General features: G+C 41.2%; 2 protein-coding genes across 2 annotated transcripts in view; both read right to left on the reverse strand.

Moving 5' to 3' along the window:
• iqsec3a (IQ motif and Sec7 domain ArfGEF 3a) overlaps positions 1-10,788 on the reverse strand; it is a gene marked incomplete at both ends in the record, with an annotated part of 83,243 nt that extends 72,455 nt beyond the window's left edge. Inside the window, one exon of the mRNA XM_080051061.1 lies at positions 10,109-10,788. Within this exon, the coding sequence (XP_079907187.1) occupies positions 10,109-10,788 (680 nt within the window). The remainder of the gene's footprint in view (positions 1-10,108) is intronic.
• Positions 10,789-20,151: 9,363 nt separating this feature from the next.
• On the reverse strand, positions 20,152-22,045 carry LOC307268332 (troponin I, slow skeletal muscle-like; the record flags this gene model as incomplete). Its single annotated transcript, XM_080050918.1, has 6 exons — positions 20,152-20,253; positions 20,376-20,558; positions 20,938-21,027; positions 21,115-21,246; positions 21,544-21,585; positions 22,025-22,045. The coding sequence occupies 6 exons, from the start codon at positions 22,043-22,045 to the stop codon at positions 20,152-20,154; spliced, it is 570 nt and encodes a 189-aa protein (XP_079907044.1).
• Positions 22,046-25,807: the final 3,762 nt, after the last annotated feature.

Here is a 25,807-nt window from a genome sequence, read left to right on the forward strand (position 1 = left end):
CAAGAAAGCAGAAGTTGTCCCCATTGTTTTCATCCGATCTCCAGCTGGTGCCCTCCACTATCGAGCCATTTTTAGCAGCTCATATTGGGCATCACGCTCCCATTTTGCCGCAGGGCCATCTGCTGAGGACTTGGCAGTGGGTCAAATTTCACAGATATCTTCCACGCTTGGCGCCGATGCTTGACAGCAATCAAACTGAACGTGGTTGTCATGTGTGAGTGCAGGGCCTTGGGCTGACCAGGAAAATCCCATCAGCCAGATCAGCTTCGGCAGCCGCACACAGTTTGTGCAGAAGAAAAATTGTTTTGAAACAAGTAAGAAGAAAAGAGAAGAAGCTATGTAGGCAGAGGAGGGATGACACTCAAAGAACAATGCTGATTTTCCACCACATCGTCCGCATACAATTACATTTTAACACGCAGTTCCCACAAGTATGACTCATTCACATACCCTGTCTTATTCATCTAATTTGCTTCTTTTAAGATTTGAAGTTTATACTGCTGCCTTGACACTGCGTACCTGATGATGTAATCCTGGCATCAAGGGCTTGACAGACTGGCTGTTAATGACGTAACCACAGTGCATGAGAAGGGCAAGATGTTTACTTATTGGGTGGCTGAACATGAGGACGAAATACAACAAAGCAAACCCCAATTGCTTATTAAATGCCACGAGTATCCCACCAATCAATGAGGCGCACAGACTTGCGAATATTGTATGCACGAGCACCCAAACATGTAGGTCAGTCAAATGTATTCTGTATTCAACCAGGCAATTAATTCAAGGTAACAACCCCCACGCCTCTATAATCTTATGCAACAAGAACTGCAACAACAAAAAAACATGCAATTAATATAAACATATGACTCATATACAGTATATGTTGGTAATTGGAGGACAAAACAGTAGTGAGTCCACAGGAGGGAGAATAGCAAATTAATGATTGAGAATGAGGCTGGCTTAGTGGCAAGTAGAGGTTTTTCTCTTGCACAGTCCAATAAATTATGGTCGAGGCTTTGTGTGATGTTTTGAGAAGACCAAGCAAGCTAGTTGGACACGCCGTGCCTGTTCTGATCAGCTCTGCAAATGCCTGACAGCCTTAGGTGGATGGCTTTGAACATTACTCTGGGTCGTAAAGTTAACCATACCTGACATTTCCCTGGGCAAGTGTGTGTCTGTGCACGGGCCCCCGCACAAGTGTTTGTTTGAGTGTAAATTGCGACGGCGGACATGGAGATTGTGTTGGATAAAAAAAGCAATGGCCAACAAATCACACCAAGTAATACTTAGTTAAAGTGTCAGCATATGAATATAATGCATACATAATATTGCTTATGAAAAGCAAAGCAATATGTAGCCTGTAAACTATAAATAATTCACAAATACACATAAAAAAAACCTCAACCATATCTTTGCATGAGAGAAACCTGTTGCTGTTCGAACATGAGCTATAGGGCCAAAACAATTCATCACTTTTATATCGAAATCTCAAGAGCGGGGATTTAATTATAACTGCCGTAATTAGATTACAAACTGTAGCAAGTGAAAGTGTATATGAGTTTACATAATTCCAGTACATTTAATGATGACTGTGAGTAGATTTACTCAACTGTGTATTAAATGAATAACGTTTAATTGAGAATCGACCAAACAAGCACACAAGATAAGTAGATTCTACTGTTCATATAATTTGTTAACAAATGAAAACAAAATTGGTGTTTTTTTTGTTTTCTATAAAATGCTCCCTAAGTTTCCCTAAAAGTTGGCTTTTCTGATCAAGCAAGTTCATTATTCTAGAAACAAAATGACTTTGTGGTCACACTTTATATTTATAATATCAAATAAGATATATTTGTATTTCATATGTAGACCACAAACACAGGATTGTAGTTAGAAAATACTAGAAAATATCAAATCACGCTATTAGTCGGCAATATGTATCACAACAACCAGATAAATTGACTCAAAATATTCACCTCTAACACAAGCCCATAACTTAACCACTCGCCTCAACCTTCGTTGGACACACACAAATAATACACGCACAGATGCACACTGCTACACATGGTGCAAAACAATTAGGATTGTCCGAGGAAGGATTTCCAGCGCTAAGCTCTAAGGAGGTGAAATCTATGCGACAGATGGGTGGATATTATTCCATAACTGCACATGGTTCCTTCTTTGAAAAGATGCCTTTCCCCAGAGCTGCAGAGTTCATTAGCTCACTGACCGACGTCAGCATTATCCTTCCTGGAAGAATCTCACCATGTCAGAGGGAAAAACTCTGGAGGAATAATGCACACTTTTTCAAGACGTCCCTAACAGTTAGTCCGTGGACAACACATCTGCTTCAATACAACACAACACCATTTAACGTTTGCAGCTGCTAACTAGCAGCTAATAGCATGGTTTTTGTGGGAAGTTAAAAAGGGTTGTGATGCATTGCCGAGTCATTAGAACAGTGTGCTACGAGGGGGGTTATTAGCAAGTGCTATAGTGTTTTTTCCTATTTCCAGGATGAAATATGGTGCAGTCACTAAACTGTCATGTTGATAAGTGACTGTTACAGGAGCCACTTCCTTGAATTATGAAACTGTATTTTTCCACCAAAGCTTCCCTTTAATGTAAAACAAAAAGTTAAATTAAAAATACGAAATGAAACATTTATTTTGCTAATACTTGTTGTCTTGTCATTTCTGTCAGAATAAAAGTGACAAAACTGTAAGGATGTATAAAGTATAAAACGGGATGTATGGGGGGGAAAGCTTCCATTATTTAATCACATGATTCACTTTCATTGTGCAATTAAGTTGAGTGACGCCAGATGACAACGCTGATGACAGTGCTATTCGCAACCACAAAACTAAAATATGTAGATTGCATACTAATGACACACACTCTGCTGATTACTCATTAGGGCCTAGTGTTCATTTGCATGTAGAAGAATAAATTAAAATGCATCAATCAGATGTGTGAATAATTCACCTGCAGCCATGAGGGAGGCGTCACTATGCAGCTAGTGCAACATGACTAACGGGATAAACATATTCAAATTCCACGCGGGGCGGTAAATGTGCGTGTCCAATATTTACATGGAGAAGATGAAGTCACGCGAGCCATCTGCAAGTGTCTTGGACGCGTCTGTCTTTTCGGGTTGAGTCAGCAAGTGATCAGGCTCTGCCAGTTGGGAGTCGTGTTCAATGAGAGAGCCATGGTCGAGCCAACTCTGTCATTTTGATTGATTTTGGAGACAAGAGGACACCGGGACGAAACTGTTTTGCATTTCAGCCAAGTAGTGGAGAAAAATGGGGCAACGTCTGGACTCCTCACTGGGCCCTGTGGGGGCTTGTCAGCACGTTTTGGGAAATGATTCTGTTCCTGCTACGCTCTTTAATCTGTCTAATTATTTAGCCTGTCTGTCACTGTGTCTTTGAATCCGCAGTTCATAGCACATTCTTCGTAATCATCCCACAGAAATCCTTTTGTTGTCTTAAGTATTATTACATTGAGACGTAAACAAATATGTGTTTTGCAAGGGATGTATAGGCCTCAAGTTTGCTTAAAATATCTGGAAAATCAAGAGAGGGTTTGAATTTCTGATTAAGAGATAAAGAATTTCCTCAGGTTTGGTGGGCAATCCTGCTCTGCTCATTCTTATTAGAATTTAACACCATTTGATAAACTTTTTTTTTATCATCTGCACAATCTTATTTAGTTATGGTTACATGTTCACTAAATCAAAGCAACGCCTCAGTCCGACAAAGGTGTTTCATGTTAGCCATAGCCCAAGCCAGATTACCAAACAAGTTTAAAACCTATGCATACATGAAAAAGACAGAAAACGATCCCATATATCCTGCAGCTATTCTCCTGTCCTTTAAATGCACAAACACACTCTCTAACACACGTGAACACACACACGACTGGATGGACAACTGGGACTGTCTCTTGCTCAACTTGTGCAATGAAAAAAGCTAATACTCCACCAGGGGGGAGTCAGGAATCACACCATCAGCTACATCCTCTGAGAAAATGAAGCAATTTAAAAGCACTACGCACCAAATGTGATATTCATGATTTGGATTCCGCCGGCAGTCGAGGCCCAAGCCGCCCTGTCATAACAGAGCAGATCGTGATTCCTTGTTCGGGGCCGAAGGGAAGGAAGAAGTGTAAGAGAACTAAACAGCAGGGAGGAAGTTACAACTATCAAGTAATAGGAGCAGGAAGGAAACATACCAAAATAAGAGAGAGAGAGATAGAGCAAGTTGAGTTGATCGATAAATCTGTTGCATCCATCAGTCCCCGATCGACTTGTCTCTTAATCCCTCCCACTGTAGGCCACACACTAATGCGCAGCACCTGCCAGGGCCTGTTAACACAGGTGATTGCAGCTCTGAGGTTAAACTTTGAAGCTGTTGCTCCCATACACAAAATAAAACCAGTATATTATATCTGAAAGAAAAAGATAGATAAAAGAAAAGAAATATTGCGATGGGAGATATCTTGTTTTTAAGATAAAGATAGAGTACCTGGAGATCAAGGCCAGCATGGTTAGTTAGCATAGCTGGTTGAACATGTGCTGACAAAGCTCCAGCCTCATTGATCTGAGTGCATCAGAACAAGTAGAGACTGCAGCATCAAGCAGGCATACAGCATGAATACTCAGGAATGTATCTGTGTGTGTGTGTGTGTGTGTGTGTGTGTGTGTGTGTGTGTGTGTGTGTGTGTGTGTGTGTGTGTGTGTGTGTGTGTGTGTGTGTGTGTGTGTGTGTGTGTGTGTGTGTGTGTGTGTGTGTGTGTGTGTGTGTGTGTGTGTGTGTGTGTGTGTGCTGAAACCCTCCACCCTTTTTTCCCTTTCCTTCATTACTGAGTGCTATCGGTACATCCCAGCGTATTGGAGGAGATGGCACTCCTTGTGTACGTGGCTGAGTGTTTCATGTGTAAGAGCAATGGCGTAATATATCTGCAAGTGTGTGTGTGTGTGTGTGTGTGTGTGGGATGTAGGGGGAAGCAGCAGGGCGGCACCTGGAGCTGTATGAGGACCCTGGGAATTCCACCTCAGGCAAAAAGGATCGCTGTCTATCACACACACACAAGATTCTAAGCACGCAAGCACACCATCCTTTTCCAAGCGTGTTGTCACTCTTTTCGACTACCTCTTGCACACAAGTTTTAACCTTCACACTCTGAAAACAGTACACACACCTACACTTAACGCCTCACGAGCGTATAGTTTATACAGAGAACCAGAGGGCAGGGTGGACTGAACGCTTCAGCCCAGGAAGCACCTGGATTAAAGCTACAGTGCGTAACTTTTTCATATGAATGAATGGCGGTTACGTTCAAGCCGTCGCCAAACGAGTTGACACAGAGTTGTTTAAGCCTCCAGCTCCACAAAACTCTTGCTGTATCTCTCACTATGCAGCGTTTACAAACTGGTGTCGCCTCCCCTCCCCCCCCCCCCCCCCCCCCCACTGGCACAGGAGCCCAGCAGCCTACTGCTAAGTAAAAAAAACTGGATGTAGCCTAAAGCAGAAGGTATAAAAATCCATGTGCAATCACCGGCGGCTAAACTCATGTACAGTTGAGATGCGCCAACAGTGTTGCTGTAATTACTCAGAATTCCTCATGGGGGGCAACAGAAGTTATGCACTATAGCTTTAAATAGGTGGATGTGGGAGGATGGGACTGAATACTAATCCAGACTGCTGCTGAGGTGGCTACTGTATAGCTTAAGCCCGCTGATTAGAAGAAATTAGAACAGGGAGAATGGGACGGCAGAGGAGAAGAGATTAGAAAATACACAGTGAGTTTTTTGATGAAGGGGGGAGTAGAGACAAGGACAAGCCAAGGATGGAGCTGGAGTAATGAGGTAGGGTTAGGACAAGGATATCATTTGTATGCTGGGAATAAGGAGTCGGAAGATGGGGAGAAAATTAGATGACGAACAATGGACGTGGAGAGAGTGGGTGGCGCAGATGACAAGCGAGGGGAGGAAGAAAGCAGTGCAGACAGGGTTGCTGAAGGCTTCCCTCAGATCACACACAAGCCCCCCCCCCCCTCCCTGAAGAAATCTTTCACAGGCTGAGCAACACAATTGCAACACTTCAGAATTCTCCGTCACGAGAAGTTTGAGCTCACACCGTGCACGAGTGACAAGTCTGCCAGGGACGGCGACAACTTTCTCAACAGCACTCACTGTTCCAAGCTGAAGGCAGCCTTTACATTTGCATTATTTAAATGATGCCACTGGAAGAAAAGAGAGATACATGACCTGAGTGAGAGAGCGAGCGAGCATTTACATTTAAAATTTTTCTGCATATGCATTTTTCTGCTTCCATCCAATCAAGTTAAAAATCATACATGAGCGGGGGAGGTGGTGGTTTAATTGGAATTCCAGTAACCTACACCTCAATATTCAGGGACTATTTATTTACTTGCTTGCTTGCTTCCCTTACTTCACTAATTAACACAAGATCCTAGCCATGTAATTATTCTTAGTCCCTTGTGAATCATCGGCGTGACTTTTCAATGAACCAGAGTTAGCAGCAGTATGCGACAACAGGCTGTCATTTTCTTAAGAGATTTGGGGGACGTAAATGAAGTGGTTACACAGCCTTTCAAACCTCACACGGGTTTAACGTGGTGATCACACCTCTGCCTTAGATTATCAAGGAATGGTAGAATGATGTAAAGAAATGGCCTTAGATAACATGCATTGTATATAATATATATTTTAGCCATTTCACTGATAATAAAGTCTCAGACAACCAATCTGGAAAGTTATGAGGCATATCGTTGCTTCCAAAATAAGAAAGTCATGCATGTTTTATGAAAGGGAGGCGGAATATAACCTTGTCTTTCTTGAAGAAGACATCCTACAAGCCTAGAATCACCTAGCCACTTGTTCAGATTGTAGTAGAATACAAAGGTGCGAAGATGTATCCTTTTTAAATAACTTTTTGTTACACTTACCAATACCACTCTTAAAAAGATATTGCTAGCAGACAGATTAAATTAGCACAACAACAACACTGGAAATGTGGGGAATCAGGTAACCTGCCACTGTCCATGAGTAACAGTTACCCCACTGATACCTCTGAAGCTCACCAATTAAACCGACATAAATTTGTCATTTAATCCAAGCAAAAAAGGAAGAAAAGATGACATTGTTTTTTTAAACAGGGTGTTATGTTAAAGACAATTTGTGGGTTTTCTTGTTCAGTTAAAGCTAACTTAGCCAGCTACTAGCGGTACCTTAATATTTACAGTAACACAGGCATTAAAGTGGTGTTAATCTTCTCATCTAACTCTGGGCAAAAAAAGGCAAAAAATCATAATTCCCCAAATCCAAATTCATCCTTTAAGATGAGACAGGCTGTGAAGAAGACACAAGTTAGCATAACGCTATCTCTTCCAGAAGCCGGTCAAGTGAAAGACATTATCAGAACTTGGTATCATTTGGCCAAAGGAATATTGTGCATAAATATGAAGACACACAAACCCCTTATTAGTACATTTGTGACATGTCCCTGACATCCCCTCGTTTATAGTAATATATTACGTCCCCTGCAGTGTTGACAGCACAGCAATACGCCATCTTGTCGGACTGGATCGATGCCATAAGTGGATATTACAATGCTCGTTCACGTTTACTGCCTTTCATGTATCACTGCTTTTACATTAGGGTATGATAGTGTACAGTATGCTGTCAACTCTCTCTCTCTCATTGTTCATCATTTTGCAGAACTGTAAACTGGGGCATGGTTGGTAAATCACGAACGAGCCCACAAGTTTGAATCCCCCCTCCCCTCGAAAATGAATCTTGTACAACTCCTATCTTGAGATGTTTTACGTGTGCGTTTGTCAAGGTGAAACCATGTAAAAGCAGTTGTGGTTTTCTCCAGTGTCCATCCACGCTAATGCATACCATTTCTGATCCATGCTCTTTGGGAATTATGTCCTAATGGCACGATAAATCAATCTGGTTTAAAAGAAACAATGAAAAAGCAACCGGGTGGAACAGATGGGGCTCAGCGCGGTGCAGAGGCAATTCGTTTGACCTTGATAGTTGCAAGCAGAGAACACTCTGCACCCGTGGATGGTTCTGAGGCACATGTAGTGCGGATAAGAATAGAAGATTGCGTGTGTTGTGGTTTTACGACATAGGATCCAAAGGGGTTTAAAGTGGGGATGCTGGAGGGTGACCGTGAAGAAACCTTCAAGGAAGTTTTTTTTCCAGCAAGACAATGACCCCATAACATAGCTTTAAAAAAAACAATCTTGAGTCCAAATCTTGGTGGCTGGACTTGCAGTTTTTCAAAGAAGAAAAGGGGAAAATGTGCAGTGTGGATGTGTACGAACAAGTACTGATTTGTATTTTATATTTCTATTAATTTAATCCATTTTCTTTTTGACGTGGAATGTTTTTTTTTTCTGTTTATCGCTGTCATCTAAGCTTTGAGAAATCTACTTCAATACTACAGGACAAAAGAAAACATGAACAATTTAAAGTTTCATGAATACTTAAATTTAGAGACCCTCAATAAAGAGAGCCACTAAAGACTCGTTTTACAATTTCAAGTGTTATCCTAGCTGTATAACTTGTGATATGATTTAATACCTGGACCCTAATTTATATGCCAACAATAAAAAAACATAATATGGCAGTTGATCCTGGTGCTCTTCACCCTACCTAGCCTCATACTTGCAAGCAACCGTTAGACTTGCATCTAGCGATTGTCTGCCGATTATTTTCTCAATAAATTGATTGATCGTTTGGTCAAAAAATAATTCAAGTTCATGACTTCAAGAAACATATAGCAACTCCTCGGAATTGAAAACTGCAACTGGGATATGTTGCTTATTTGTCGCTTAAAATTGAGCTTGAAAGATAAATCGAAATACGCCACTGACTCACAACATTTTTAGCCTCATGGCTGTAATTTATAAGCTTATTTTTTATCTGCCTTTGCTTTATTTCCCCCCAGATATGTTGCTCACTGTGTAAGATCTTTCAGCTTGTGTCTTAATGAGGAACAGGGGGCTATAGTCAAACCTGGATTGAGGTGTGTGACGATATGAAAAAAGGCTTTTGTCTCAAAGTCAGTGAAATGCCTGGAGGAGTTGGCGCTTTGCCTTTTTTGAAAATGTGCCACGATCTCACTGCACCTGTGAACTGCTGCTACCTCAGCCGAGCCTAGTAAACAGATGCTCAGCTCATTCCACATTCAAAGTGTGTTAAACACAAGAGACCACAGTCAAAATAGAGAGAGCCTCACCTGGAATGGGGCAACAAATCTAAAAGGACAAGACAAGTGAAGTGCATTGTCCAACACCCAACTTGTGTTCCGTTTACAAGCCGAATACAGATACAGAATAACTGTATCTCTAGTGTTTAGTCCCAACAGAGTGGTTAACGTATACCTTGGTGCAGAATGAAAAAGCCACCCACTGTTGAAATGCCAGCCCGGGGTCCTCAAAATCAATATCCATTAAGTGTGCAATTGATTTCACAAGGCCAAAACCCAGAGAATCATGTGAAAATACAGGACGAGCTTGAATTACCTGTCAGAAAATTAAGCCTTAGCTTGTCGGGGAGATGCGAAGTTAATCAAAGGCAAATCGTGAGCAATCCGGCACAGGGCTCACACAGGTGTCTGCGGTGTCTTTGTGTGACTACTTCTTAAAAATATCTATCTTCCTGTGTTTCCTCAATGGCCACCCTCGAGAAACGTTTCAAGAATCTCGGCTGAGACCCCCCCTTTGGTGATAGTAACATGATTTTGGCCTTAGATCACATTGTTTTCTGGCCAAACACATTTGCTATATATGGAGGAGATATTGAGCTGGAGTGCTCTGCGAAATCTTATTAGGGTCAGTGGATTTAATAGTGAAGTATTTTATGTGTGTTTTATGAGAAGGCTTAGGCTATGTTAGTGAGATAGCCTACATAACCAGAAGCTTTAAGTGTAGCCTATTCTATTTAAAGATAGCCAATGTTTTATCTGTAAAATCTGCTTATTGTAATTCTCTCGTTAGGATTGAAAATGTTCTTATTTTTTTTGTATTTTCTTTGCACACAGAGCATGATATTCAGGCTACTTACTCTGCTTTCCTGGCCAATCCGACCGAGCGGCAGAGAGTGGTGGGAGTCTGCGGCACCAGGGACTTGCAGCAGGCCGTGTTCCTCTTGTCCTCCTCGACGGGGTCCGGGCTCGCTTTGGGCGACTGCGGTGAGGTGGGGACGAGCTGCAGCTGCTGCGGGTGGTGGTGGTGTTGGTGGTGGGCGGACGGCGGCGCGGCAGGAGGAGGGACCGGGGTCTGGTGGTGCTGAGGCTGAGGCTGAGGCTGGGCCGATAGACCGGGAATCTGCTGCGGCGGTGGCGGCGTTTGCTGCTGCTGCGCCTGCTGCTGGCCGAGGTGAGCCGCAGCAGCAGCCGCCTTGTTGCTCCCTGGGTGTGGGTGATGGAGGTGCTGCTGGACCGGGGCCGGTGGCGGCGCCTGGGGACTGATGCTGCGGTGGTGAGTCGGGTGTGGGTGGTGGTGTTGGTGGTGGTGATGTTGCTGTTGTGGTGGTGGAGCGGGCTGCTGCGGCGGCGGCTGCTGCACGTAGTGATGGGGGTCGCGCAGGTGTCGGTTCTCCCCGATCAGGTCCTCCACCTTCCGCTCGAGCTCGTCGATGCGCTGGCGCTGCGTCTGGATCAGACTCTGCTGGTTCTGGACGATGGTGGTGAGCTCCTTCAGGTAAAGCACGGCTTTCATGGGGTTATCCAGCAGGCTCTCCATTACTGATAGTGTTTGTGGCCGTGTGTGCCCCGGCTATGTTGTTGACGTGTTCTTCAGCTGTTTTTTTCTTCTTCTGTTTTTTCTGGCGCTGCAAACCGTCGATGAGGCCCTGTGAACGTTGCGTATACCGGGATGCTGTGGCGGCCGTCTGACGCCTCAACTGCTTCTGCCGGGGTTGGGTAGTCTCTCTCTCTCTCCCTCCCTCCCTCCCTCCCTCGCTCTCTCTCTCTCTCTATCTCTCTCTCTACGTTGTGAGGACAGCAGAAATGGTGCTGATGCAAGGGGGGATCAGCATCATCAGAGGCGGAGCCGTAGTGAAACGGTGACGTCAACACGTAGTGGGGGAACAGTGAAGCTGATTTGCACGTTTCACATGTTAATCCAGTTTTTTTTTCTTCTTTTTTTTTCCATTTCATGATTGCCCACCATGTGTCGGCCAGTCCTCTTCCCCTGCAAAGCACAGCTCCATTCTATGGACTACATCCTAGAAAAATGAATCCCTCAAGACTTATTACTTTTTAAATAATTAAACTGCATGAAGTAATCCCACAGAGTTGTGGACTCATGCTGACTGCTCTGAGGTTCGGTGGGCCCTAGAAGCATAATGCGTTACAATTTCAGAAAACCCACATGCATTAGACAAAACACAAGCAAATGGAGAAACGCTCAAATTCCTCATCTGCATGGGACACATACACATTTGTTGCCATGGTTTGTGGCTCATGAGATTACTGATTTAGGTTATCTGTCAGTGATGGAAAATCAGCAAATGTTTTTCCTTTTTTCAACATTCTGATGCCAAATTCAGATAGTATAGTATTTGATGTAATACCTGCCTCAGCCAGTTTATTCTTCTATTAAGTGAATTAAAAGTGGATTTCAATCTTATTTCCAATGTGTTTTGTGTGCCTCGCAGTGTAGGTAGAAATGAATGTTTGTTGCGGTTCAGGCTGCACCTGGGGACCTTAAACCTCCTGCCGGAGTGCAAAGGTCATTCTGATGACAGACTGCTCATAAAGAGCCTACAGGAACAGTTGATTTTTCACCCCCATGATCTTCACAGCAGTCTGCACCAGACAAGCACTTTGGATGTGTGGGGGGGACTTGGGCTTGTTCTCTCACTTTGCGGCGTCTGTGTCAAAATGATTAAATGTGTGTTATTACCCCCTGTACTTTTGTAAAGTGTCATTGGATTTCTTGAAAGGCACTATATAAAACCAAGATATTATTATTATTACTGTCTCTAACTTTCCTAAAGTTGCAGTGTGTCGACCCCTCTGCCTGCCTACAACACAAGGCCTGACGTTGCTTCTTTCAATCCCTTTCCATTTCCCATCCACTTCACTTTCACAGGAAAATCAAGAAATCAGGAGGAAAGTTGCTGCTTGTGTTCCAAATGAGTTCAGCTCCGGAAGAGCCTCTGCTCTATCGTGAATGTGTGATGTGATTAGTTTCTGGATGTTGCCCTGCAGGGTTGAACGTAATATAGCTTCTTCCTAATTCTGCTCACTTAGCAGCAATGCAGTCCAAAAATGATTTGATGGGTGGATGTAGGTTCTCTTTAGCATATTCATTTTAAAAAAAGAATTTGGTATGCGGATCATACATTGTGTTCCTGCTCTGGTGAGATAGAAGGTTGAGTTTGGATCAGGGGAATGAGGCTGCATCTTCAGTCTGTGTGTTGATATCTCCGACTTTACCAAAAGGGAAATAAAAAAAACAAGTCAACCGCACAGATAGCATGCAAGCAAAGCAAGGGACAGGAAATGGGTTTTAGGTTTGCAGAGATGATCCCTCCTGATACAGACTCAAGTGATTTCTCACTGAGAGAGATCGGCAGTATACTGGTTGCTCGAGTGTGAAGCTTTTCAGACTTCCATTAAATTGTTGCACTGCAAACCCATCGGGAATTTAAATTTACACTCCTCATTGGTCTATTGTTTTTATGTGTAACAGGCCTTTGTGTTTGTGTTTGACACAGTGCTTTATACTGACAAGATCAACCAATGTCACTTCTGTTTAAATCTCAATTTTTTTTTTTTTATGATCTGTCCTTTTAAAAAACCCAAAGGCGAGTAAGTTACTGTGAATTAGTGTCAGAGTCTAATGAAGCAAAGGACAGCCTGTCAGATTAATTGACATTGATGACATTCTGTAATTAATGCTATTTCTTTTTAATGAGTACAGATGGGGGGGAACTAAAATGGATTGGTTTGTATTTATTTTGCTTTGACAAATACATTGCTGAGAGTTAATAGATCAAATGGCTCAGAAAAGAACCTTAAACGTCATATATCCTTGAGAAGGTGAACTATCGGGCAGTGAGCCAGTGCAGGTGCCGCCAGGTGCCTCCTTCCATATGGCTGCTTTTACACGCTGCATGAAGTGAAAAATGGCTTTGTACACCCGACTGAAGCGACACATGGCCGGATGGAGACAAAAATTGGGTTTTGCAATGAGATTGTTGAAAAAAAAATGGAAAGGGGGCCAGCAGTGACTTTGGTATTGGGGTGACACATGCAAAGTCCAGCCTTGCTTACTATGGACATGCTGCTGGAAGTGGTACCTTTGAGGCCTGAGATGGGAAGCACATCCATGATCTGAAATGAAAAAGAAGGATGCACCGTTGCCATACCTCTGCAGATGAGAAAACTGTTCGTGCCATTTAGCTAAGACTCAGTCAACAGACATGCTAGCAGCTTTTTCTTTCAGTTCAACATTTCAAATTTCTCACTACTGAAAGAAAAAAGTGTGAAAGTTGGTTGGCAGTGTTGAAAGTTTAGCCCCATCATCGGATCTTCTTCCAGAAATTGTAATTTCCAAACTACTTTCTATCACTATTCTGCCTGGAGTGCTGTTGTATCTCCCCTTGGTTGCTTAGTTGAAAGTAGACCAGCTATGTTCTCTCTCATTGTGCAGCTTCGTTTGATGCACAGTCGAACACGTGCACTACTCTGAACCCAAAGCAAAAGCATGCATTTTAAGTGATAGCTCTCGTTCATTCTGTCACTACATTTCCAGTGATTTCCCAGTTTTATCCAATCTTCAGACTCAGCAATACCAGGGAACTGATCTGTTCTTTCGCTCTTTTGGAAGCAGCACTCATTAATATTAATGGATGGCGTGTTGCACACACACGACTTGACTCAGATGTGAAATATTTTTTATGCCCTGAAATGACTCATTGGTTATGGATGTATTATGTGTCATCACTATCCCTTTGGCATTTAAAGTTTTAGAAGAAAAAAAAATCACAATGGATAAAAGGAAAGATTGATCAAAATTAGGCTGACTTTTGTTCGGGATTGATAACCTAAGCCGAGTATGTTCGCACAGTAAGACAAAACTGATTGAACATTTTTTTCAAGGACTTTGGAGCACTAATGACATCCAGAGAGGCGATAAGAGCAGACTTCAAGATAAGGCAATTAATGTCAGGTAGAAATTAATTACCTGCGACACTACACTTCATTAGTGACACTGCGGCGATGTCAGACGTGATGAGCGAGTCAGCGAGTTATTGACACCATGAGCATCTGGTAAGAACAGCACTTTATATGATTTGGCAAAATGGCAACAAGGATTGATTGTTTCTAAACTCTGTCATTAATATTATCAAGGTACTAAAGCCGGTCATCGTTAAGTAGAAACAAGACAAAGAGTCTACAGAGGCAAAGCAGTGCACAATTAATTTGTCATTATAGTTTTAGCATACAGTATCAATGAAAAAGTGCTAATGTTTAGCGGATAAAATGTTGACCATAGTAGGTCAATCTATCCTAGATACACACTGCTAGGGTGCCAACAATTTCAATTTAAATGTTTCATCTAATAAGAAAGGTCCACACTGAATGTTAAAAATACTGCAGACACTTTTCATGACAGCTGGGGTGAGTCAAGGTAAAAGTTATTGTTATTCATTGATGTCCCAAGTATCTCTAGACAGAGGAGAAGATCAAAGAGAATCAGACTAGTAGTTTTAGAAAACAACTGAGGACCACAAAGCCTTGGACAACAATTGCTTACATAACGTATTGTGCTTGTACCTCCATGGTTCCAACATCTTCCATTGTGCTAAATTCTGACATAAATATTAATAATTAAACAGAGACAGGCTGTTTACACAGTTGCTTCAGGGACACCTGAGGCGACAAAGGATCAGCTGAGGAAGTGTGTGTCTGTGTGTCATGTAGATGGTTTTTATTTGAAGATTTAGTTCCCACAGAAAAATCAGCCGTTTCCCATCTTGTCCATAACATACAGACTTTGGGAAGGGCTGTCATTTTGCTCCTTAATATCGTAATGCCAATAAAGCTCTGACAATGGTATTTCAAAGTTGTACATACTAACTTCTTTCCCAGAGCGCTTAAATCACAGTATGCACATATTTGGAAAAGTACCTTTTTTATAAATTCTTTATTTTTGTAGTTGAAAATAAGAACCGATTTCTACTTTGTTTGAGGCCCTTTTGAAAGCATCCACCTGATTAACGCAAGGTTGCATCTATAATGGCTGCATCTTGTTGACCCCTGGTCACTTTTGGGTTTCCAAAACCAATACCCATCAGCCACCCTCGCCCTCCCTATTGGCTCAGAGGAGATCAATAATGACAAGGGAGTGAGGCCCCAGGCACCTATCGTAGATTTACTTTAACCATTGTAGGTGATTGGTGGAAATGTGTTGATGGTGCAGTGCTCGGATTAAGATGCACATCAACTGCATAAATTAAGCATTTGAAGTGAAGTGTCATCGATTGTTCTGCTTTATGGTAAGCTTTTCTCCTGATGAGAAAGAATCCTAGTGTACCATGACAGTGACAAATCCTCATAGGAACGATAGGGTTATTACCATTTTTTTATGATATACAATCACAAACAAGTTTCAAGTAGCAATGCTGAGCAACTTAAAAACAATCTATTAAAAGGTGTTAATGCTTTAACTGGGAAAAATATCTACCAATATGTTCAGATGTCCAGTAGGTATTTAAAGTAATCCCAAAGAGCTAACCCATTCTGTGGGCTGCTCTGAGGTATGATTACCTCCAGCTTTTATGTGTGAGAAACCAACACAGAAAAAAAATACTCAAATGTGCAAAGAGCTTCTCACTGTAGTCCACTTAATGTTTGAACTCATTTAACATTTTAGAAAACTCAGGGGCGCCCATTTCATCTCTGCCTCTCCAAAACTGTCTGATAAAGCCAAAATGCCCAAAAATTATTAAAAAAAAACTCAACATGGAGTGTATTTAAAGGAGCACTAATCAGTATTTTTATATTGACAATGGATCAAATGAATACAGTTTTGTGTAATGTGACAGAAGTCAGATGTAGTCACAAACTAAACTAAACTAACAAGCTAAAGTGGCTAAAATGCCAAATAGTTTCCTCAGAAGTGGGTGGAGACCAAAAACGGTGTCTAAAGGAGAGAGATTATCCGATTTACATTCATCAGGTGGCCAGAGATTACTGGATGTGTTAACAGGCAACTGTTTGCTAACTTTTTAGCCATATTAACTTTTTTAAAGAGAATGCAATTTAATGTTGTGATTTCAGCTTGTTTCAGTGCCCCCAAGTGGTCAAATAATTCAAATTCTTAATACAACTAATACTGCTAAAGAAATAGTTCATCATTGAGTACCATTATGTTCACGCCAGCCGTTAAAACTTTAATTATAGGGGTTCATTCTGATGTCAAATGGAATTACATTCAGACTTTCTTTAGGCTATATACAGTAACTTAAGAAGCCATTAAGATATAGACATTTCAAGATATGATACAGATTCCTTCAGCCTGGCTCATTAGGCAATTTCCAGTTCCAGATCAAGTTAACCTTCTTCCAGGTCAAATGAATTAGCAATGAATAACATCATTATTTTGTTTCCAGTCATTTTCCATCCGCTGCCTGTAAATGTTTCAAAGACATTCACCTCTCACTCCGAATCCAATTAACACTTTTTGACAGAGGAGCATGTGTGTGTGTGTGTGTGTGTGTGTGTGTGTGTGTGTGTGTGTGTGTGTGTGTGTGTGTGTGTCTTTGTGTTTCTTTGGGTTTGTAAGGTTAGTACCTCTGAATCCACCATAGCTCCTTTTCTGTGTCATTACCTCCAAATAAAGACAATACATTTAGAGAAGAAACAGGTTTTTTGTCTCAAGTCGCTTGTTTGTCACATCCCCACAGTAAGCTGTGCACAAAGACTGTACTGTAGCTAGTTAGTAGCAGCACAAGCCCACAGGTCACCCAAATGGGCTTGTCACTGGAAGATCGCTGTACTTTGCAGCCCCCCAAACCATTGGGGAAACGTGAAAGTGGAGGAGTAAATGGACATATTTGTTTCCCATGACTTTACGGAAAACATTGCATTTGTAGTTGTGGTTATTCCTGCGATAATACACCCGTTCTCATCTCAAACTATATAAAAAAAAGGCATTTCACCTTGTTTCTTCTCACTCATCATAGGTCAATTATAAAAATGTCAGCTGTAATATGTATACAGCTTAAAGGTGCAGTGTGTAGAATGTATTGGCATTTTCCAGAACAGACTAGGTAGAAATGGGATATAATATTCATAAGTGTGCTTTAAATAATGTATGATCGCTTGAAAAAAATAAAAATAAAAAAATCCTTAGAATGAATGAGCCAGAATATTCAGATACACACTGCACCTTTAACTGATGCAACCTTCTTATATGTAACATGTGAATTTGACAGGGTCATGGTGACTGCAGCACTTGATTAACTGTCCGTTACCTGTAGCCTAATTCTGACTCTGGCATGGTGTCAACATACAGTATCTCATTGAATGGCATTTTGACGAGAGGTGTGACTGCCCGAATACTCAACAGTAGCTGTTGCTGGAAGAACTATAGGCCTGGAGCTCCCGGTCACACAGGGCACTCTGTCTAATCACCAGACCTCCCTCTGTTATTGTCATATATATTCCAATATCGCCATCCCCCAGTCCCTGTGGCAATAAATACTCAGCCTGAGCTGCATGTGCAAGATTAATGACATCAATCTCCCTTTCTCATCAGGCCACACACATACACACTGACTGCACACACTGCAATCTGCATCAATGTTTTCTTTGCAGTCTAATGCTCATTTTTCTTTTCCTTTTGGGTTATTCCATGAGCGAAATGAACTGCCGATGCTTAGAGCCACAGCAGTGATTATTCATTGTCAGGCTCATTGCCTTCCATCTTACAACTTGTAGAAATATGGTTTCTGTTCTTCCCCAAAAGAGAAGTCATCTTTAAAAACACGAAGGAATAATACAGCAGGATGGAGTTCATAGCCGAGATATAGCTGGAATTTTACCACTGATGCTGTTTTTAACAAATTGAAACAGATAGATCCTACACTTTCATTATTTTGCTTACAGAATATACTGTACACATTCATATTATCTTCATGTTAAAATTCAAAATATACCAACTAAAACGTTATATCTTGCTGTCCTTTCAGGTTTTGTTAAACCTCTAAAAACTTGTACGAGCCGAAGACCTTTCAAATGATAAAACTGGAAACAAATCATTAGCCAGTGTTTTCTGTGATTTTTCCCAACATATCCACCTTTCAGGTACCTTTTTTGTTTTAAAATATGTATAGTGAAGTCCATGTACTCTATTACTCTGACTGTGGACTGCCACCAAGTGGCACTGACACTGAAGTACAGTGTGACCGGTGGTGCATCCCAGAAGCAAACACTGAGCTTGTTGGTTTTGCATTTTGGCACATCGAGCGACACCTTTCCGTCTTGTCAACACGTCATATGGGTGGCTCCAGCGTCGCGACCTTTTGCATTCAACAGACAGAGACCATGTGGTGTTGACTGAACTCTGAGAAGCACATCTGGAGCATTTGTTCTATGTGAGTGACTGTGTCTCTCATCACTATCCTATTTATAGATACAGAATGCAGGGGCAGACGAGATGCTATAGAGCAGCTTTACAAGATGACTCAACACATACCACACACTCACACACACACACACACACACACACACACACACACACACACACACACACACACACACACACACACTGAGAAAGATGTGACTCTTTAAGAAAAGCTTCTGTCTGAATGTGTGTGTCACTAGACTTGTGTCAACTGTTTAAACACAGGTTTCCATAACCAGACCATAAAAGCATATACAGTAACTGATATGTACGTCCTTAGCTGTTGTTGCGACTATTGTTAGTGTGACTGTCATACTTGAAATAACAATGGCTGGGTGACGGGAGCCAGTCAACCCACTGACACACACACACAAACACGCACTTATTTTAAATTACTATTTTATGTATCTACTTTCTTTAATTGTATTTTATATGGATGTTCCTTTCTGCTTTGTATATGTGTAAATCACATTGATTGATTGGCATTGTTTTGAAAGGTGCTAGATAAATAAAGACACTATATTGCTAATGCTATTGCTATGAGTCGGACAACAATGTCGCTGGGTTGTGCTTTCAAAAGGTTGGGAAGGAGGTATGGAGGACAATATCGTGGCTAAAAATAACCGTTGGCCCAGGTCTTCCAGGGTTCCGCCATCTGCTGGGGCTGGTCTCCTGTGGTTTGTTTCCCCTCATCAAACTCTAAATATAATTTATCATGAACGAGCTACATTGAACTCCCAAGGTAAAGGGACTGCTGTTTTTCATTATTTTTCTGAAATGATTAAAGTATGAGCAGAACATGAATGTGATGATCAAAACACGTGTCTTATTATCAGATTGGGGCCAATTCCCTTTGGAATTTTTAATGAGCTTATAACATGTTTCTTCAAAAATTTCTGAAGCTTTGTCTCTTGTTCTGCAGAGATTGCAATCTGGTAAAAGGAAATTTACACTTAAATTGAATACAGTTAATCCTTCCTTTCTTTTATGGATGCGTCGGCGGGATCTATGTAAACGTTATGAGGCTGCGTTTAGGTAGGTTACACGCGAACAAACTGTTGCCAGTAAAAATGAAACACAATTAAGTCAAGTACAGATATGGAACCTTCAAAGACTGAAGTGCGATGTCGGGTTTATTCATATCCACTTTAATTGTCTAAAGATGTCATAGCAAAAAAACAAACAAATGTTCTTTGGCGATAAAAAAAAAGGAACTCATCTACTCATCCTACTCTTTTCTCTAAGTGCTTTGAGTCGTTGCACAGAAAATGGCCGTCAAGCAAACAGGGGGCACACTACTCAGGGTTACACTTGTTTATGACCATAGGCGTAAATTCCTGCTGCTTTTCAAGTCACTTAGCGTTCAGATAAGCACTCCATATTTCTGCCTGGATTTCTTCCTCTCTCCCTTTGCTATCAGTTGGCCAGCTTCATCTCTTGCAGGACTTGTCGCTCACGAGTGTCTCACTGGGGTCCGCTGGCTGAGTCGAACATCTTCTTGCGGCCCTCCATGCCAGACATGGCCTCCACATTCTTACGCCAGTCACCCACTTCACCAGTGAGCACCTAGGGTTTGAAGAGAAACAAATGACTAGAGTTTTATCTACACGTGCATCTCTCCATAACATTCCTGCACACTCAAGGAGTTTGTAGAGTGACGGACTAAACGTTGCGGGGAGCCTTGATACCTTGTCCTGTTTGACGTCCTCTTTCTTCACAGACTTGAGGTTGGATCTGAGGTCCATGGAGCCCTTGTGTTTGGAGCCCAGGAGAGCTTTCATCATCTCTTCTGCAGACACCCTCACTTTCTTGAGGGCAGGCTTTTTGAACTTGCCTCCAAGGTCCTGTACCTTAAGCTTCAGCTCATGGATCTAAAGAAAACAATATATATACTGTATAAACACAAATGCTTCTGGGGACTCCTAACTTTTACTGACCAATCCTCTTTTTTAAAAGCTAAGAGTTAAGAATCCAATCTTTTGCAAGGTTCTTTTTGCTGAAATGTGTTTATATAATATATAATATGTTATATTCTTGCTTTGAACTAAAGGTAAAGTGGATTTGGTGTTGATATAAAATTTCAAGAGAACTTTCAACACATCAATAGAGGCTTCTTTCTCCAGGCTTTAATATCTGGTTTCAAGTCAAGGTTAGAAACTTTTTTTAATTTTAAAATATATTGACTGAACTTTGCAAGGCAATAATAAGAGAAAATACATGCTGGGGGGAGAAACGCGTTCAGGGACTTACATCCTTATTGTGTTTGGTAACTTTGGATTCACAGTCATATCTCTCCTCGTCCGTGACGTCAATTTTTGCATGGAGCTGTTTGCATAGGTTCTGAGGGACAAAGAGAGATGATTTTTTAAATACATTTACCAGATGTGCTCATATATTGCCTGAGGGTCCTTGTGTTAATACACTTACTTGTAGCTCATCCAACGGTAATCCAGACAGTTGCAAAGGGGGCAACTTCTCTCCTAGGTAGCGCACCTTCTCTTCCTCCCTATCCTGCGTCTCCCTCTCCAAATCCTCACACGCTTTTGTGAGGAGAAGAATCTGATTGGACAAAACACGGACCAATCAAAACTGTGCAGCTCAACCAGAGAGAAACTACTTGGGTTTGGTTAAAGTACACATTAGACCCGAAGTTGTAGTGAATTTAAATCACTGTTTGGCAAATGACTTGAAAGAGATTCTAAAGATATTAGTTTTTCCAGCATGTTGTTCCCATATAATTGATAGTGATACATAATATGCCATTCAAATAAACACATTTGTAACATGAAGAAGGTTGTCGATATAGGTGTTCTTCTGAAAACTATTTGGAGTATAAGGTATATCATAACTGCTCACCTTGAGGGAGAGCTTGCGAGAAGCCGTAATCTTCGACTTCGGCTGGGGAAAAAAGGAATTTGTCAATATTTGTTCACAACAAAATAAAATATTACACTTCAATAATAATAAATCAAGAAGTGAAATAGATTATTAAGCATATCAAAGGGGCTCATATAACGAGGTGGGACCGATTTGTTAGTGCACTGAAGAAAAATGAGTTGTATGGACATCTTTGGAATCACTCTAAGATGTTCCATACACAGTAAAGAAAATACATATGGAAAGACCTGTGGGTGTCAAACACGACAGCACTTAACTGCAGCAGCATGTGAAAAGATAATGCTTTATTATTAGGACCAAGTCAAGGGGAAAGCTCTCAGTGATGCTGATAACAACTCTGACAGATAACCACTGCCAGATCTTTAGGCCATGAGCATGAGGACAATGTGTCTCCTCTCCCTGCATGGGGGATTAACACGGTGGAATATAGCTGGCTCACCTTATCCCACTTGGGATTCATGGCTGCTGGTCCTTTGGGGCTCCTGAAACCCAAAAACAGGCACAAATAAGCTGTAGGCAATGTTAATTAGGTTTATATTAATTGCAAGAGTTGCTGTTTTTTTGGTCTATTAAGGAAGTCAATACAGTTTTCCCGTAATCAATTAATCACATAAACATGGACCATGACAGTAGCGTTGAGCAATGGAGGATTAACATGAATCTTCTTACCTCGCCTCAGCTGTGATCCCAAAAACAAACAAACGGGAGAGACAGAGGTGTGTGCATTAGTACAGTTTATGGGGAATGCGTCACCCCAGTTTACCACAGTGTCATTTGACCCATCGCGGCGCCACATAACAAACAGTCCTCGGCATCCTTTGACAAGAGGATTATAAAGCAAGGACACGGCAAGAACAACTGAGTCCACAATATTGAGCATCATTTCAGTTTTGTTTTTGTAGTGTAAACTAATGAACATTGTTCAACATCATTTCTAAAAGGCTCTCCATCTCAGAAAAGAGAGAAACTCCATCCAATACACGTTCTCATAGGCTTGTTTTAGACATAGTTTACAAATGTTTAATTACATGTTAATACAATTGACAAATGTCACTAAAAGTGGCTTAAAAATAAAACATTCTGCTCTTTATAACAAGTATATTCAAATAGCCCTTAAAAAAATGCCAGACTTTAATTTCATAAACCAGAACATAAAAAATGACCAAAAGTAAAGCAAAACACTATTCAAAACTAATAAGAATACATTAACTGTATGCCTTAAATACTTAAAACACACAATAAACTGATGGTTGTTTTACCTGTGAATGGGTGTCTGCAGAGAGAGTCAAAGTGCTGGAGACAATGGGCGGCTTTTTGTGAGAGCAGTGTGGTGGGAGGACAGCAGATATATAACGTCTGGTCCCAAGAATGCGCTGGCATGGGACCAACCATGAAATCTCACCACCCCTGACACTGTGACAACACCAGAGCAGCATATTAATAAATCATGAGCATTACCTTAATGGTATTGTCTAGATATTACCTGTTATTGCTTGAAATATTCTTTCCCTTCTTTAGAGCAAGAAAAAAATAAAGCTACAAGCTTTCTTTATAGGTCCATGGCTACAACAGTGGATCTGACAGCCAAATATCAAATTCAGGAGTATAACTTAAAGCATGATTATGACATCTCTGGCAGAAAGTTAAGAGTACACAACAAAGCCTCTGAAATAGCTACTTTGAATTGTTATACCTATTAAACAAACATGTTTGTGTTCATTAATTTGCTTAATAAGTACTAGTAGATGGATTTTGTTCAGTTTTGGGAAGCTAACTCCTTCCTCCTGCTATCAGTCTTTAAGCTAACCTAATCTAACTGGAGCTACAATACACACCAAATGCCCCCACACACATGGCAAAGCACACAATCATATTCTAAGAATAGGTCAGGCCGCTCTCCCCATTGTACTGTAGGCTGCATGTAACTATTGTGAAATTAATTTAGTAACACTATTAACACTTGAATGATTTATAATTCACTTTCGCTCTCTTTCTGGGTATTTAGTGACATACGTGAAGGTATCTGTAAGGCAGCCATGCGCTAACTGTTGCAGTGTGACATTATCAAGGTTAAATAGCCTTAACAGGAATGAGCTCCTCCTGTGACATTTGATCTATTCTAATCACAGTTATTATGATAAAAATACTAGTTGTTGTGATTATGTCATGCCCCAGCATAACAATGGGGTTGTTCCAATTATGTCACAGAGGCTCTGAGTTCATTGGAAGCGGATAAGGTTCAAACGACTGCTACAGTGAAGATATACGACTACAATTTATTATCTCAACTGCCTTTACACAGAGATGCAAAACAGATGCCGGAAATAAATATGAGACGCACAGCTCTTCATTCTGTCCTGATCTGTTCATCACTCTTATTGTTACTCCATAGAAAAATGGCGGATGTCCTGCCAGTGGACTAATAAACAGACATTACATTTGAATAGATGTCATTGAGGGAAATATGTGCGTAAAGCTCCAAGTTTATGTGCTTCTCCCTATGGTTCCAACAATATTGTTTTTTTGACAACAATACCACCGTTTGAAGAGTTCAAACAAGGGATGATTAATAAGGTTTAGTCTTTATAAGGTGTTTGTTGTAAAGGAATTATTTTTGTTTACAGCCTACTTGCTCTGCTTTATCCATCAGGCAATATCATGAAGCCAATGTCTTCTGAGGCAAAAAGAACATAACAAACAAGGGCTTGTGAGAAATCACAATTTCAACATTTGAGCAAAATCCCATTGGGATATCTGTTAGTTATCATAGATTTTGTGCAATCTCACCGATTTACAATCCATATGTTTTTGACTTGTTTCTTTGAGTTTTCCAAGGGTTTTTGTGCTTAATACAAACAAGATCCCTGCATATCTGGATAGGTAGAACTGTGGATAGATGTGTGGAGGAAATATACTGTATATGTATTGTCTTTGAACTCATTCAGATGAAGTTGTAGGCCCTGGTAGTTGACTGCACTTCACTAGTTGAGTTCATAGTTTGGTACAGACCTTCATGGTCCTCAGAGGATGATCCCTGTAGACTTCGTGATCCACTGCCTTTTCCTCCAGCACCAACATGAGGTTGATATTTGAATTTTGGAGCTAAATGTCTCCATCTCAACAACCGTTGGACAGATTGCTATAACATTTTGCAACTCATTCGTATCTCCCTCAGGGTGAAATTTGATAACTTCAGCAGACTTTTCATCAGGTCAGACTTTTAAATTGGACTAATATTTTCTACTTCTTAATGACAAATACCTGCCAGACTAATCACTCTCCATCCCAACACCCTTGGCTGCTATTTATGTCTCGATCTAATTGGCTAATAAAGGCTTGCTAACATGCTAAAGATGTTGGACATGGTGAACATCACACCTGCTAAAGTTAGCATGTCAGCATTGGGACTGTAAGCGTGCCGACCTTAGATCCTATCTTAAGATAACTAAGAGTATAGTCGGAGACTTGCAGTGCTGTTTCTAGGCGACTGGGACAAACAGTGATTTCCATCCATTTGTTCATTAAAAAAGCCTGTTTGTGTCTTTGACCTCTCCATCCCAGTGGTCATGTTTTGTCCTGTTACGTGTGTGTGTGTGTGTGTGTGTGTGTGTGTGTGTGTGTGTGTGTGTGTGTGTGTGTGTGTGTGTGTGTGTGTGTGTGTGTGTGTGTGTGTGTGTGTGTGTGTGTGTGTGTGTGTGTGTGTGTGTGTGTGTGTGTTGCTTCTGTCAACACATTCATTGCCTGACTTCATCAAGATTTCAGAGCATGTATGCTAATCTCGGGCCTTAGCTCTGGCACTTGTCGCTGATCACTTAACCCCTGAGCATCAAGTTTCCCTCCTTTAGCAGCGGCTTACACTGGAATAGAGGCTGATGCGAGTGCTAAGGTGTTTTTGGTGAAGCAAGATTTAGCTACAAGGAAGGTCTTATAGGAAGGGCCTCATGAAGCACGGAAGAGTCCACGCCGAAAGCTTTTGCTCTCAGTGAGCTGTAAAGGCTTGACACAGATTAGCGAAGCCAAAGTGAAAATGAACGCGAAGATTTCTACGCGACAGGAATAGCATGTGAAGATTTCTTGTATGATTATCTTTTGTCTTCACCTTTTGCACATCTCAATCCTGATTTCATGTTTCCCTCGCATACAATTCTAATACACGTTTGTAAAAGTAAATTACACATATGTGTCCGCCACCAAATATCCAAAACAAATGTGATTTATGAGA

The sequence above is a fragment of the Ammodytes marinus genome, assembly GCF_949987685.1.
Source record: "Ammodytes marinus genome assembly, chromosome: 22".
NCBI classification, from domain to species: Eukaryota; Metazoa; Chordata; class Actinopteri; order Uranoscopiformes; family Ammodytidae; genus Ammodytes; species Ammodytes marinus.